This window comes from Leptonychotes weddellii, chromosome 8, assembly GCF_054177405.1.
Source record: "Leptonychotes weddellii isolate Sample4059 chromosome 8, ASM5417740v2, whole genome shotgun sequence".
NCBI lineage: Eukaryota > Metazoa > Chordata > Mammalia > Carnivora > Phocidae > Leptonychotes > Leptonychotes weddellii.
The window spans coordinates 31952353-31968706 of NC_138376.1; the positions used below are offsets into that span (position 1 = coordinate 31952353).

At 37.5% G+C, this 16354-nt stretch overlaps 1 protein-coding gene across 7 annotated transcripts in view; it reads left to right on the plus strand.

Annotated features, from left to right (window-relative positions):
• UBR2 (ubiquitin protein ligase E3 component n-recognin 2) overlaps nucleotides 1–16354 on the plus strand; it is a 118296-nt gene that overhangs the window by 86435 nt on the left and 15507 nt on the right. For 4 of the 7 annotated variants that reach the window (XM_081828232.1, XM_081828230.1, XM_081828234.1 and 1 more), the window contains 13 exons: nucleotides 1045–1154; nucleotides 1262–1342; nucleotides 1675–1853; nucleotides 2774–2973; nucleotides 4967–5060; nucleotides 5727–5888; nucleotides 7382–7485; nucleotides 8188–8266; nucleotides 10606–10754; nucleotides 11117–11172; nucleotides 14161–14257; nucleotides 14504–14571; nucleotides 15816–15951. In XM_081828232.1, the coding sequence (XP_081684358.1) occupies nucleotides 1045–1154; nucleotides 1262–1342; nucleotides 1675–1853; nucleotides 2774–2973; nucleotides 4967–5060; nucleotides 5727–5888; nucleotides 7382–7485; nucleotides 8188–8266; nucleotides 10606–10754; nucleotides 11117–11172; nucleotides 14161–14257; nucleotides 14504–14571; nucleotides 15816–15951 (1515 nt within the window). Of the gene's footprint in view, nucleotides 1–1044; nucleotides 1155–1261; nucleotides 1343–1674; nucleotides 1854–2773; nucleotides 2974–4966; nucleotides 5061–5726; nucleotides 5889–7381; nucleotides 7486–8187; nucleotides 8267–10605; nucleotides 10755–11116; nucleotides 11173–14160; nucleotides 14258–14503; nucleotides 14572–15815; nucleotides 15952–16354 lie in introns of those variants that run through there. The other 3 variants (XM_081828233.1, XM_081828235.1, XM_081828236.1) reach the window with 3 other exon arrangements.

Below are 16354 nucleotides of genomic sequence, written 5' to 3' on the forward strand. Positions count from 1 at the left end.
TTGTCTCTTTTGCCGCCTTCATCTCCAGCGCTTTTACTTCAGGATAACCAACCCGAAAACTCCCTGATTTCATCCACTCATCACTACACAATCCCAGATTCGCTGTCTCTCTCTCTTTCTTTCAACAATTATCATTTTCTCTAGACATTCTTCATATTTCTCTTTAAACATTTTATATAATTAAAACACACTGTTTAGAGTCAGATCCCTAAACTATAGCCACAGAACTTGAGATCTGAAAGAATATTAACGATCACATAGTTCAGTCTCTTCCCCCTTAGGAATATTTTGCCCAAATGACAGCACTTAAACCAAGAAAATCAATAACTGGACGTTTCCGACTATAAAACTAAATTAGCTAACATTAGATTAAGTGTACTCTCGAGACTCTGGACTTGTATGTATTTTCCTCCAAGAAATAACTTACAGAGGAAGAAATGCATTTTTTTTTTTAATTTTTATAAAGATTTTATTTATTTAAGAGAGACAGAGATAGTGACAGAGAGTGAGAGAGAGCACAAGCGGGGAGGAGAGGGAGAAGCAGGCTCCCTGCCAAGCAGGGAGCCCGACGTGGGGCTCGATCCCAGGACCCTAGGATCATGACTTGAGCTGAAGGCAGACTCTCAACCGACTGAGCCACCCAGGCACCCCAAAATGGAATCTAGGTTTTGTTAAAAGGAAAACAAGTTGATATATTTTTACATATACGCCCCCTGTAAATCCAGTTCGTTTCTTAGACTTTGTAAAATCTCAGGTAGACATTTTAGCTGGGTTTTTATTTAATAGCTAAAGGCTATGTTAAATTAATCATTTGGTGTAAGATGTTCGTTTTGAATGATTAAAGCATTCTAGTTGTTAACAACTTGTTTGTAAAGTACAGATACATCACATTCTCAAGAAGTATTGAAAAACCTCTAATAAGTAGAACTATAATTAAATCATGGGCAGATGATGTTATAAGCAACCTTATCTTCTTGTGCATAGTAATAAGCACTATGAAATGTTAGCTGTTGTTATTGTGCCTTTTATTTTTTTCTGCCTTAGAACCTGGTGAAGCACCAAACAACTCCCCTAGCATACTAGCTATGCTGGAAACACTACAGAACGCTCCCTACCTAGATGTCCACAAAGATATGATTAGGTGGATATTAAAGGTACAATTTCCAGCATCACTCTGCTTTTTGTGAGAAACACTCAATGTTTGTTATCTTTAAATTTTGATAATATTTCATAGCTTCCAAATAACTGATATTTTTTGTAGACTTTTAACACTATTAAGAAGATAAGAGAGAGTTCATCCGCCAGTCCCGTGGCAGAGACTGAAGGAACCATAATGGAAGAGGTACAAGAAGCAAAGTGTGGTCCTACTGAAGGATTGTAGCAAGTTCACTACAAACATTTGAATTTATCTGTAATAAGTCAGTAGTCTATATTATTCACAAAAAATGTGAATTCCAAAAAATGTGCCACTATTTATCTTTATTTGTTGTAGCAAATTTTTTTTGCTCTGCCTGTTCTTTTAAAAAAAAAAAAAAATTTAAAAAACCTTTTGTTTAGATAAGTGAGATTATAAAATAGTTTTTAATTAGTATTTACATTAAAGGTAGTTCTGCTTTGAGGGAAGAAATGTGCATTTGGCATCTAATGGTCTAATTAAATGAAGCATACTTTTAGAGTTCAAGAGACAAAGACAAAGCTGAGAGGAAGAGAAAAGCTGAGATTGCCAGACTGCGCAGAGAAAAGATCATGGCCCAGATGTCTGAGATGCAGCGGCACTTTATTGATGAGAACAAAGAACTCTTTCAGCAGACGTTAGAACTGGATGCCTCTACCTCTGCTGTTCTTGATAATAGGTAAAAAAAATAATCAACATTTTTTTAATCTCTTATGCATTGGTTCTCAACTGGAAAGATGTTGCTTTTTTTCCTTATAAGTACACTTTTAATCTTAAAGTGATTTAGAAGGGTTGGTAGGTAAATTTTACAACCTCCAATTAGAGGAATTACTCTTAGAATTTGAGTTTATTAGTATATGTTTATGAGTATATCTCTGACCGTAAATGAGATACCATGTGTACACTCAAAATGAGATAGTATGTGTACGCTCACACAGAACACCCTTGACATTCATAAAAGAATGAGTGCACAAGGGCACCTGGGTAGCTCAGTTCATTGAGCATCCAACTCTTGATTTTTGGCTGAGATCATGATCTCAGGGTCGTGAGATCCAGCCTTGTGTCAGGCTCCGTGCCCAGCGGGTAGTCTGCTTGAGATTCTCTCCCGCTCACTCACTTGCTCTCTCTTTTTCTTTTTTTTTTTTTAAAGATTTTATTTATTTGACAGAGAGAGACACAGCGAGAGAGGGAACACAAGCAGGGGGAGTGGGAGAGGGAGAAGCAGGCTTCCCGCTGAGCAGGGAGCCCGATGCGGGGCTCGATCCCAGGACCCTGGGATCATGACCTGAGCCGAAGGCAGACACTTAACGACTGAGCCACCCAGGCGCCCCTGCTCTCTCTTTTTCAAATAAATAAATAAATCTTAAAAAAGAAAAATAAAGAATGAGTGCACTAGGCTCAGTTACCTGAGTGTCTGGCTTCTGTGTTGCATATTGGATTGCTGTGAGGATTACAGGAGATGGTTTGATATATATGAATGCCAGTTCAAATCATCAAAACCACATGTGTTGAATATGTACATACCTAAAGTCTGCTGTTTTATGATTTAAATGGAAACTTCTTAGGCTCATTAATAAAACTTGTACCCTTTTATTGCAGCCCAGTGGTTTCAGATATGGCACTTACAGCATTGGGCCCAGCACAAACTCAGGTCCCTGAACAGAGACAGTTTGTTACCTGTATATTGTGTCAAGAGGAGCAAGAGGTGAAGGTGGAGAGCAAGGCAATGGTTCTGGCAGCATTTGTTCAAAGATCAACTGTATTATCAAAAAACAGGAGTAAATTCATTCAGGATCCAGGTAAGTCATAGCTAGATCCTCTCCTCCCTCTTAATGACTGCCACTCAGTGTGGCACAGAAGTTTTATTAAGCTAATAATAACTCCGGAGGGTTGGTGGTATCTTAGGCAGCTGTCTTAGACAGAATTTTCCAGTTGACAGATGTGGAAACACTCCAGAAAGTTAAGTATCAGTCATGAATTCAATAGCTGGTAAATAACAGGGATTCAAAAGAAAGCTTTTCTTTGTGATACAGCATTAATGTACTTGATGCTTAACAATCTTTCCCATTCTTCGATACACTTGTGAAGTCCTAATAATTAGTTGGCACACTAAAATAATAATAATTTTGTCTCCTGGATAGATCCAAAGTGGGATCTCTTGGGAACAGTTGTGTGAGTTACCTATGTGAGAAGTAGTCCTTGAGCCAGATTCTGATACAAAGTAGCGATAATATCACTGATATGGTTCCCCAGAAAGCAGACTCTTAAAATAGAGATTACCATGCAGGACATTTATTTGGGAGAGCCTTGGAATCAACATCTGTGGAATGGAGAGGAAGGGAGTAGGTTTGGGCAAAGGGAGAAGTTGAGCTTTAATGCAATCCCCCAAAGGCTTCATTGCACCCCATTGGAACTCTGGAGCTAGATGGCCCTTCAGAGGTATCCTGAGTTAGAGCAAGGGGAATTGGGTCTTTACACCCCAACACTGATCAGTGACTGGTTGTGGGCCACCCCTGCAAAGAGGTGTGACTTTGAGCGAAGCAGTTGCCGCTTCAAGAAGAATAACGGTGAAGTGTGCCCTCTTCCAGCTGCTAAGGAGGGGGAGTGAATCATTATTCCTCCAGGGGCATCTAAGCTACACATTATTGTTTCCACCACAGACACTTTTATATCTCTATCTTAGACTTGTTTATATGTGCATATGCCTCAACAATTCCAGTAAACTTCTTGAGAGTGGGAACTGTGTCTTAATTTCCAAAGCACTTATTTAGCAAGTACCTTTTACATCGTAGAATTGAAAACCCACTGGTAGGATAGCCTTTTCTCCATAAGGAAAGTCTTCACAGTGTGGCTCTCAAGCACCTAGTTGAGAAAGATTGATCTGCTTCATCTTAAAAAATGATCATTTGAACTCAGCAATTTATAAATTTCATTCCAGGCCAAAGATTAAAGTTATCAATTTTATTTAGTTATTTTGGCCATAAGAAGGTTTTCCAAATGCTCTCACAGCTTATATCTGGAAAGATTTTCTTTATGCTATGACATTTGCACTGTTGTAGTATATAAAGCAAATTGAAACGAGTAATTCTTTATAAAATGTTATGAATTTCTAAGATCATACTAATTTATATAGAGAATTCAAAAAATTCTAAAAAGCCAGGCACCCATCTTAATTTGTCTTCATGTTTTCATCTCCTTTGAATATAAAAAATTAGCACCAGAACAGAAGAGTGTCCAAATTAATTATTTTTTCCCATCTGGGCTGCTGTCCTGGACATTTTGCTCCCACTTTGGCTCTGGTACAGTGATTGTGACTGTTCTTTGCATGAGTGTCTTTAGGCAGAATCTTCTTTAGGGGGCGCCCCATTATTGCCAAAACACCTTTTTTATTGCAGATATTATGACCCAGCTGCCCTAAAGTATTAAAAGCAGCCCCATGAAGAATATCCCTCTTAACAAGCTTGGGGCTTTTGGAGGGAATGGGAGTCTCTCAGTGCCCTGAAAGCGTGGAATGTTCAAAAGAGTAGATATACATAATACAGAATTCCAGTTTCAGTTAACAATTCAGGGATGTTTCGCTCAGGATAGTAAAAATTAGAGTCTTGCTTTCTAAATAATCCAGGGTCTTGCGTAAATTACTGGTATCTTGAAGGAATAAACTAGCCTTTCATTTCAAGTTTACAACCCCTTATCAAGGATTTCACAATTTAAAGTTGTGCATTTATTATAGGAAGATTAAATGCTTGGTTTTTTGTTTTGTTTTGTTTTTTGTTTGTTTGTTTTGTAATGCAGAAAAATATGATCCATTATTCATGCACCCTGATCTGTCTTGCGGAACACACACTGGTAGCTGTGGGCACATTATGCATGCCCATTGTTGGCAAAGGTAATTTATATTCTTAATATTAGTCAAGAGAAGCTTATCCAAAGGTTCAAAATTAACTTTTTAAATAAAGGACATTTCATTCTAGAAAAAGAAAGAACTAGAGATGCTGAAGAAAAACCTGCATATCACTTGCTAATAACAATTAAAATTGAGCTGCTTTGTCATACATGTTAATGGAGTAATTTAGAAACTTCATGGTATATCAGATATATCTTTTAATGTGGGGATCTGTATTAGCTAACAAATTGAACGAAGAAAAAGATTTTTACGGTGGCATAAACCCTAGATGAGTGATGTCTTTCCAGGGTGTTCACTCTTGACTCTAAAGGTATTAGCACTTGCCTTGTTACTTCCTGAGATTGTCCTGGCTCCCCGACCTAAGATGGGATAACCTCAAATTTGTTCTACTTTGGTGCTTTCTATTCTCCTGCAAAACCAACAAATCAATGCTATTATCTTAGCACTATGCTCATTCAGTGATCACGCACTTCTGCTAGCAAATAGCCACTGACCTTGGGAAAGTGACAAGACAGCACTGGGACCAAGAAATGTGAAGATTTTAATTCTTGTATTGTGGAAACAAATTAATTAAAACATTGAAGCTTGTGGCTCTCATTGAGAAAAATTACCGTTGTTTTTGATACCTCATGTTCTCTAATTGTAAAGGTATTTTGATTCCGTTCAAGCTAAAGAACAGCGAAGGCAACAGAGATTGCGCTTACATACCAGCTACGATGTGGAAAATGGAGAATTCCTTTGTCCCCTCTGTGAGTGCTTGAGTAATACTGTAATTCCTCTACTGCTTCCTCCACGAAATATTTTTAACAGGTAAGTTTGGGCCCATAAAACCTTTGTATTTAAGCAGTAGTTTTCCTTTGAAGATAATGAGATGATAAACCAGAGAGGGGAGAAATCACTCTAGATAATCACATTATGTTTTCCAGTTACTTTTTTTCATGTAATCATTTCTTCTGGTAGACCTGTGAAATACAATTTTGGTTCTTAGAAAGGAACAGGCCAAAATTTAATAGTTTCTTGGTCATCTGTATACATTATAGAAGGTGTAAAATTCCTGTGTGTTTATGAAAACGATCTCCTTTAGTCCTAGGACTCTACTTTAAATATCTTCCTCATACTTTACAAGGTATGTTCAGTAAATTGATAGGGGATGGAGGAGCTACTTCAGCTGAATTTATTGAATATTCTAACAAATAGAATTTTTTACAATTTACTGGCTGGTAATACCTTCAGGAGTTGGGCCAAAAAAATGAAAATCTGTTGTTTTTAAAATGGAAGATTTTTGTTATTTTTATGTTATTTCAAATTTCTAGAATGCTTCTAGTTAATAGAAGTATTGGACATTCTCATTTCAAATATGAATTTGATACTGTTGCTATTCAAAGCTGGTTTTTATATCTCAGTTTAGAATTATGCTATCTACCTTACATGCACAAATACTAATTTAAGTTTTGTGAATATAAATCATCTATTAATTTCTGTGCTATTTGGATTCAACTCAAAGCAAAGTTCTTTTCAGTTTTAGGAATTCAAACTATGGTGTCTTAGTTTATGCTACCACAAAATCTTCTTAAAAAACTAGTAGATTTGAGTGTAAGCTCATGCTTTTTAATCATGGTGACTTACATCTGCATTTGAACTGATAAATTAATCATTGTTAGATTAAGGATTCACTGCGTATAAGAAGAAAAAAAATTACCTTTGTTGTGTTTCATACATCACTTTTGTTTTTGTTTTTGTTTTTTCCCATGAAGGTCAATTACATCGTAGTCATGAAGAAACAGGTTTTTTTGGAGTCTGATATAACTGGGTTTGAATGCCAGATCTGTCCTTTTATGTAGTCTTAGTCAAGTTACATAGCTCTAAACCTCAGTCTCCTCATCTGTAAAATGGGGAAAATAATGTAACCTATTACATAAGAGTATTTTGAGAATGATTAAGTCTAGTACTGTAAAATGCTTTTACTAAGTGTTTGTCACATAATAAACAAATATTAGTGGTGGTGCTGTGATTGTCTTAAGAAATATTATTTCTTAGAATTTTAATATTATTAAAATTCTAGTACTGTGAAAAAAGTGAAATTTTTGACAAATAATACTAGCATCATAGTAACAAATATCTTTTCATTTCCATTGGCAAATATCTATTATTTTTATAAGGTACCAGATTTTCCCCTAGCTTTTTTTTTTTAATATTTGAAGTATGTTTAAATTATTATGCCCATGAGCATTTAAAGAGTCTTTTTGTATCTTAAACTAAGCAGCCGCAACAGAATACTAAACAGTCTCTATAATCTTCTCTAGCAGGTTAAATATTTCAGACCAACCAAAACTGACTCAGTGGATTAGAACAATCTCTCAGCAAATAAAAGCATTACAGGTTCTTAGGAAAGAAGAAAGTACTCCTAGTAAGTTCTCATAAGTTCATTTTTCCCCTAAAGTCTGAGATCATTGGAAAATGTAGCTCCAGAAGAAGTTATTTAAGACTATTTTAAAAGTGAAACCTCTCATTTTAAAATTTGACTTACTCTAATTTTCTTTGTCTTAATGAACTAATTTTGACTCTACTACAGTATTCCTTATTCCTTGAAAAACATACAAGCTCATGTGAAGTTTATAATAAATACTTCTCACTTATTCCCCCATTTTATTGAAGAGCTTCTGGGGGTGGGGGAATGTAACTGAATGTTGCAGAGCCAGCTTTAGTTTGTGGTGGGCTGACTCACTTTATTGTTGGCATTACCATAGACTTCTCAAGTTTCATAAATATGTACTGCACTTAACGACCTCGCAGGAAAGCAGTCTGAGCAGAATTTATATCATTGGTTTTTATTAAAACAAAATAGCATACTCTCCTTACCTTCCCTAGCTGTGTTCTAGTGGCTATACTATTAGGAAAAGCGTAGTTGACTGCAAAAGGTGCCTTGGTCAATCAGCAGTAGTATTTCTCATGCTTCGAATGTACCTTAGGACAGTTGTTATTAATGGGAATCTTTCCTGTCATTTTTTAATTTCTTTGACCTACCTGTATTTAGAATGAAATTTATGACTGAAATGTACAGAACTACTGTAGACTGATGAATAATAATATAAAATGCTTATTTCTTTAGATACTGCTTCTTCAAAGAATTCAGAAAATATGGATGAATTGCAGCTCCCTGAAGGGTTTAGGCCTGATTTTCATCCTAAGTGAGTATATTATTTGATTTCTTTCAAACTTGTTCTACTTGAAATGAAAAATGAGGTGGTTAGAATATGATTTGTCAAACTAGGGAGCAAAATATTATAAGACATTGATCTTGAAATCTGAGGTTTAAGGATTACATGATGATATTTATTGCGGGTATATTGATAAAAACCAAAGAACCATGTGACATGCTTTACTCTCACCAACCTCTCCTAGTCTGCATTGCTGACTCCCTGCTCTACCCTTCACCTGGCTCTCCCCGGCAACAACTAATCAGTACATCTAATTCTAAACTGTTCAGCTTCCCCACCAAGTCCTGTGCTTTCCTTCCGACTTTCATATTTCTGGCGATGGCTCCACCAGTGTCTTAGTAACCCAGGATCAAAACCAGAATATTTTCAGCACTGTTTTAAGTAAATTAATTATAAAGTGTAGTATAGATTCTAGAGCCAAACTGCAACTGCTTGATTCAATCCCCAGCACCACTACTTACTAGCTGTGCGACTCTTTTCAAATTGCTTGACCTCTCTGTACCTCAGTTTCCTCATGTGTAAAGTGAGAGTACTGATACTTACCTTGTCAGTGTTGTGAAGATAAAGTGACATGACGTATGTAAAGCCACTTGGATGCCATGCCTGGCATATACTAAGTAACTCAAGAAAACCCTCGGTCCTTTGCCTCCCACATCCCCTACCTCCCTCCCCATGGAGGAGTCCTATGATACTGTTTATTTCTTCTGCCTTCCATATTTCTAATTAAAATGCTTAGTTGATTGTCTCTTGATTTATCATTTTTAAACCATTCTCTTTCTGTTGACTGGCAATTTAAAATTCAACCCTTAACCTCTGCCCTATCCACTGCTCCTCACCGGTGTCCAAGTAATTTCAGTTTTTAGTTAAATTGGTTGGCAATTTTTACATTATGATTGTCTCTACTGATAGAAGTTATGTGTTATGATACTATTTCCTTATATAATTTTGTCTTTTTGGTGGTTAATAATCACCTTATATCTTTCATGTACTTGGTTTTCTATGTGTGTATTACTTCCCCCCACAGACACCCATGGTGTAATAGATCTGTCAGATGTCTAGCAGTAGCTTTTCTAAAGTGCTCAGATACATCAGATGATCTGTTCTGGAACCCCTCCTCCAGCAACCTGTGTCCTCTTGTACTGATCAGGACGAGGCAGTTGTCACCCCGAGACTTCTCCTGGCCATACCCCTCATATTGCCGTGCATCTCATATCGTGCTCTTTCTTGATTTACTCCCTTGTTTTGCACAGGTGCACCCTTCAGCAGATTCCTAAGGAAGGGTGCCTGGGTGTTAAATTTTCATGTCTGAAAATACATTTGTTCATTTGTTTGGTTGATGGCCTGGGTATAGAATTGTAGGTTAGAAGTAGTTTTTCATCTAGATTTTGAAAGTAGCATCTGTTGAGAAATTAACTCTATTCTGATTCCTATTCCTTTGTAGCTATTACTTCTGGAAACCATTGGGATCTTCCCTTTAATTCCCAGTGTACTAAAAATTTCTCTATGATGTTCCTTGGTATATGGATCTTTTCCTCATCCATTTTGCTACATTTTCAGTAGACTCTTTGAAGATTCATGTCCTTCAGTTGTGAAAATCGTTTTCTGTTTCTTAGACAATCTTCTTTTGGTTTTTCTGTTCTTTGAGATAATCCTACTGTTAGCTCACTGTTGGCCCTCTTGGACTGATCCTCTAAATTTCTCACAAGTTTGCTGGTTTCTGTACTGTCTCTGTTTTCCCTGTATTCTTTGTTTCTGCCAGTTTGTTTGGGTTTATCTCTTTGATGTTTGATTCTTTCCTTAAATGTTTACCGTTCCTCGGGTGGCTATTCAAGAATAAGTCACTCAGAAGCTCCTTGGATACCTGGTGGGCAAGCTGGAGCTTGCTGACCTGTGAACTTCATGGGGAAATGATCAGGCCCCCACTGGTCTTTTACCTGGGATCCCCAAATGCCAGTGTGTAAAATGGCTTACCCCTGAGGATTCTTCCCTGGAGAAACTAAAATATATGGCAGTGGGTATACATTGCCAGTGTTCTTAAGATGGAGAAAGAGGTCAAGGGTCCTTTGTTATGTAGGCTTCCACCAGATAGCTTGTTTTCAGCCTTGGGCCTCACCCCCGCCCACCAAAATAAAGTATAACTCCTCTCAGGCAGAGACAGTTTGCATGTCTTTAATTCCCGCTTTGCACACTCTATTTTTAAATAGTTTCAGTGGTTCAATTCCAACATAGCAAATGGCTGTTAAGAAACTGAACCATTTGATTAACATGAGCATATTGTTTTGAGCTAATTCTATACATGTTCACTTCAGGAACCCTTATTCTGAGAGCATAAAAGAAATGCTAACAACATTTGGAACTGCTACTTATAAGGTGGGACTAAAGGTTCATCCCAATGAGGAGGATCCCCGTGTGCCTATAATGTGTTGGGGTAGTTGTGCATACACCATCCAAAGCGTAGGTAAGAGATTTACAATTGTGTCTCTCTTGAAGTCACAAGCATGTGCTAACATGAATTTTGTGTGGAAGCCTGTATTTTTAAATGAGATGTTTAAAGTGGCAATAATCTGAAGACATAAAGACTTTGAAGCAGGAAGTATGTACTGACAAAATATTAGATTGACAGTTTATAAATTAAGCACAGCAACAGAGAACTCATTTTGGTGGTGCTTATAGCTTCTTGTCAGTTGAGAGGATGTGTTTTCAATTTTACTTTTCATTCAGAGTTAATTCTTGTGAAATGACTTAAAGCTGACAATATTGTGCTTTCAGATATACATAATATCCAGTGTATTTATCATCTTAACCATTTTTAATCTGCAGAAAGAATTTTAAGTGATGAAGATAAACCATTATTTGGTCCTTTGCCTTGCAGACTGGTAAGTTGTCCGTTTACTCAGTTCACGGAATGGTGGAATAGAAATCCAGTGGTTCTTTTTTTAATCTTAAAAACCTGAAATGGTTATGTAAGCATAGGTTCATCACTCCTTTCATAGTAAAACCCATTTTCTGTAATGATCGTGAAGAAGTAATGTTTGTTGTTTAATTTTTCATGATTTTCTTTTAAATAGGTTTGAGTTCTCATCCAGAGATCTTGATTAAACACATGAAAAGTGGAAAAAAACTAAAAGCAGTTCTTGTTCTTGAATTTTTAATGCTATAATTAGAAGTATAAAACAGAACATACCCTCTACCGCATTTGACTACTTTTTATGAGCAATATGTAAATAAGTACAGATTAATGTCAAAATAGTACATTTACTACTGAGAAGAATGAAGAAAGAATATACAAAGCTTGCTAATTTTTACTGTGTAGTTAGTGTCAGTGTGATACACTGCCTGCTCTGCAAGTTGAAAATCATAAAACTGCACTTAAGAGCAAAATCATGTAATTTTATTCATGTAGAATCACATGGGGAGTTTAAAAAATGCCTGGGCTCTCCATGGGTCAGTTAAATTAGTCTCTGGAGCTAGGCCCCAGGCATTAATATTTTGTAAAAAACTTCTTAGGTGGGGATGCCTGGGTGGCTCAGTTGGTTAAGCAGCTGCCTTCAGCTCAGGTCATGATCTCAGGATCCTGGGATCGAGTCCGGCATCGGGCTCCCCGCTCAGCAGGGAACCTGCTTCTCCCTCTGCCTGCTGCTCCTCCTGCTTGTGCTCTCTAATAAAATCTTAAAAAAAAAACAACTTCTTAGGTGCCAAGATTGACAACACAGATGTAAGAGCCTAACCAAGAAACAACCAGTATAGAAAATACAGTTCAGTATGATCACTCAACAGCTAGTTCATTTGTTGACTTTTGTTTTCATTGCAAACACTAGAGTCTCAGGAGCCTTTTTTATGGTTTAAAGAATATAGTTTGTGTATCAGAGGTACTCAACTAGGGGTTGTGCATTAAAATCCTCTTTGGAACTTTTTAAAAATAGAAATAACCTAAACCACTTTGGACTTGGAATATCTGGAAGTAAACCTGGTATTAAAACTGTCCTGAATTGTATCTTTATAGTAAATCAGCAGAATGGTAATTCTTAACTATAAGATATATGATATAATGTTATAATATATCAGAGTTGACTGTGATACTTTTTGCTACAGTAAATAAGAGTTGGTAATTTGTTGATTATTAAAAAGGCAATCTACGTATCCATCCAGTTGGTCAGCAGAATTTGTTGAATTCCTCTCCTATATATTTGTCCTGTCCCTTTCATTTGTACTTCTACTTGTTTGGTTCATATCATTTCTTGCCTAGATTATTATAGCAGTCTCTACCCTGAATCTTTTTCTTTATTAATACAGTATCAAAGGGTTCCTCCAAAAAGTAACAGTGACTATATCTCTTAAACCTTTTTTTTTTAAGTTTATTTATTTGTTTAAGTAATTTCTGTACCCAGTGCGGGGCTCAAACTGAAAACTCCAGGATCAAGAGTTGCATACTGTACCGACTGAGCCAGCCAGGCGCCCCTATCTCTTAAACTTCTTAACTTGTTTCTCCATCATCACCTCCTGCCAATCCCCACATCCATGGTCCAAGCTGGCAGAATCATTGCCAGTCCCCAAATGCTAATTCCCAGGCCTTCCTCTCTGTTAGAGTGCCCCGAACAGACTCCTCTTTATGATGGTTCTTCAATCTTTGCTTTCCCTGGGAAACCTCTGAGCCATGCCCTATGAGTGGGATATCCCTTGTCTGTATTACTGCCTCCTTCAGTTGTCTCCTCCCCCTTTTCTTCCCTTCCCTCTCTGCTCACCCCAATCCCCCCGCCGCCAGCCAGGACTGTGAGCTTCTTGAGTGCAGGAGAAGTGGGGTGAGTTTTCATTTTAAGATCTTTAAAACCATATATTAGTAGTCCTCAATATCTGGTGAACCAAACAGCGTTACAGAAGATTTGGAAAATAGAGAATTAAGCAGGAAGAAAAAACTCATCAGTTCACCACCTGTCTTTTTTCATTAACATGTTAAAACTTGATGACAGTTGATATTTAGATGTAGTTTTGTTCCTGCTGTATTCTTCACTTTACATCAAGATTTTTCTCATTGTTGCTTACATAGTCCCCATAATAATTTTGATGGCTGCAGACACCCTGATTCGTTACATCCATCTTCTTGCCCATAGTTTCCCCAGTATTTGGAGGATTTCCCACATTTTAGAGCATCTCTTTAGAATAAATATAAAGAAATACTGCATCACCTTCTTGGGAGTCTTGGTTGTTTACAATTTGTCTTGATGCATGTATCCTTTTCCATAGCGAACCAGCAGCTTGGTTGCAAGGAGATAGCTTTGGTTTATTCTGCATACAATTAGATATTCTTCATTCCATTCATTCCATGTTAGAGACATGTCATTACAGATATGACGGATTCAGTTCCATACCACCTAGAAAGATCCAAGAGAGATATCATATGCATCCAGCTTTGCTTTGACTAGCTGTGCTTTGAACTAGGATTCCTGAAAGGATAGAACTACAGTTGACCCTTGAACAACATGGGTTTGAACTGAACGGGTTCACTTACACATGGGTGTGTGTGTGTGTGTGTGTGTGTGTGTGTGTGTGTGTGTACAGTGCCATAAATGTATTTTCTCTTCCCCATGATTTTCTTACTATTTTCTTTTTTCTAGCTTCTTTTATTGTAAGAATACAGTGTATAATACATATACAAAAATGTGTTAATCAACTGTTTATGTTATCAGTAAGGTTTCTAGTCAGCAATAGACTATTAAGTTTTGGAGGAGTGAAAAGTTATATGCAGATCTTCAACTGTGGGTGGGGAGGGCCTCAACTCCCCCAACCCCCATGTTGTTCAAGGATCAAATGTACCTTTTATACATAAGCTGGCTTCTTTGTTCATTGCATCAATCTCTTTATTTCAGGATGACTGTCTTAGGTCACTAACAAGATTTGCTGCAGCACATTGGACGGTGGCATCGCTTTCAGTGGTGCAAGGACACTTTCGTAAACTTTTTGCATGTGAGTATGAACACTTGTACCGTATATGGTAATTTCTCATCTTCTGTGATTTTGTTCTTAGTGGTGCAACTTCTCTCCATTAGGAAAAATATTTTGGTAATACTGTTTATGTGCAGCTTCTAGCTTAAAAATTAATATGTATCTTACAAAAAATACATTTAAACTAGGGTGTATGCATTTTTAAAATAATTTAATACTTAGGTTGGCATATGAGATGTGCTAATGCATTTTTCTTTAACTATTTAGCATTGGTACCAGATGACAACCATGGAGACCTTCCATGCATATTAGATATTGACATGTTTCATTTGTTGGTGAGTATCTTGTGATTTGTGTTTGAAATTCTCTTTATCTTTCTATATCTATATCTAATAACTATCTTAGAGTTGGTGAGTGTAAAGGCAAACAGGAGGAGTTGTCATCTGTTCTTAATACTTCTGAGTATAATTCTTTTCCCAAGAGCCTCAGAGAAGAAAATGTTAAGGAATATAGTTGAGAGGCTTGACCTCTCTTATTTTGCTTTGTGACTGAGGTCAGTAATTTAGCCTCTCTACGTTTTTTACCCATAAAGAAGTAGAAATAACACTAGTAATATAAGGGCTGCTGCTGACCCATACAGTGCTTTGGGACAGATAAACCCTGTGGTCACATTACTTAGCAACAGACAGCCCTTTTCTATGATTTAAGGAAAGGTTTGTCTTCTGAGCAGGTGCATTCTAGTGCCAGGACACAGCACTGGCCAGGCAGTGGGTGGCTAACCTTCAGCCACACATCAACTGGGTCCCCTTACACGGGACACTGAGTGCACCACCACACATAGCAATCCCACGTGCTGTCCCCTTAACCTCTTTGGGCATCGGATTCTGAACCTTTAAGTTGGTTAGTCCCTATCCCATATGATTGTGTCAGAATTCAGTGGAACAAGCAGTGTAAAGAGCTTAGAGCACCATGTCCCTAGTAAATGTTAGCCATTGTTACTGATTCTGGGACTCCTATAAAGACCACCACCACTAGTCCCACTGGACAGGCAGCAGGAGGCTCACAAGCAAGCTTGCATTTATTGTGCACCTCACTGCTTTTACATCCATTCTCAGTTAGCCCTTATATCCTTACTACACTGAGGTATGAAAAACATATATATATATTAGGTCTAGTTTACCAGCAGGAAAACTGAGGCTAAAAGGTGTTAACTTGTCTAAAAAGCCCATAAAAGGAACTGGGATTCATACCTAGATTTTTGTGTGTCCAAAATCCATGGGTTTTTTTTTCCACTGCTCACTCCCTAGGAAGATTTCAAGTGTTATCTTTTATTACTAACAATAAGGTGTATTAGGGAGTCACTGGACATATGAAATGATAGTACTTATGCAGACTCCATTAGGCCGTAAGTCATTTCATTTAGCCAATCCCGGTGGAATTTCTAGCATGTGCCCTTTAAGAACAAAGATTTCTGAAGGGGAGGGGCTGAGCTCAGAAGGGGATCATGTTAAGAAACTGGAAATGTCTTCAGCTGTGGAAGGAAAGGTAACCTGTCTGACCCTTGGCATTTGGTATCTAGGTGGGCTTGGTGCTCGCTTCCCCTGCGTTGCAGTGTCAGGATTTTTCTGGGATCAGCCTTGGCACTGGAGACCTTCACATTTTCCATCTGGTTACTATGGCACATATCGTACAGATCTTACTTACCTCATGTACAGGTAACTCCTTTTTTTTCAGCTTTTTGAAGGGCGAAGTACTTGAGTTTTCTCTGTTTTAAAAAAAAAAAAAGTAAGAGATGGGATGCTGGGTGGCTCAGTCAGTTAAGCGTCTGCCTTCGGCTCAGGTCATGATCCCAGGGTCCTGGGATCCAGCCCTACATCGGGCTTCTTGCTCAGCGGGGAGTCTGTTTCTCCCTCTGCCTACCGCTCCCCCTTGTGCTCTGTCTCTCTCTCTCTAATAAATAAAATCTTTAAAAAAAAAAAAAGAGGAAGAGGTGCCTAGACAAGAATAATGCATAAGTTATAATTAGGGCACTTCTTTTTTCTGTTCATCCTCATGTGGAAAGTTTTGAAACCAATTTCTTCTAGTAAAATCCCCTAGCAATGTGAATGTTTTTACTTA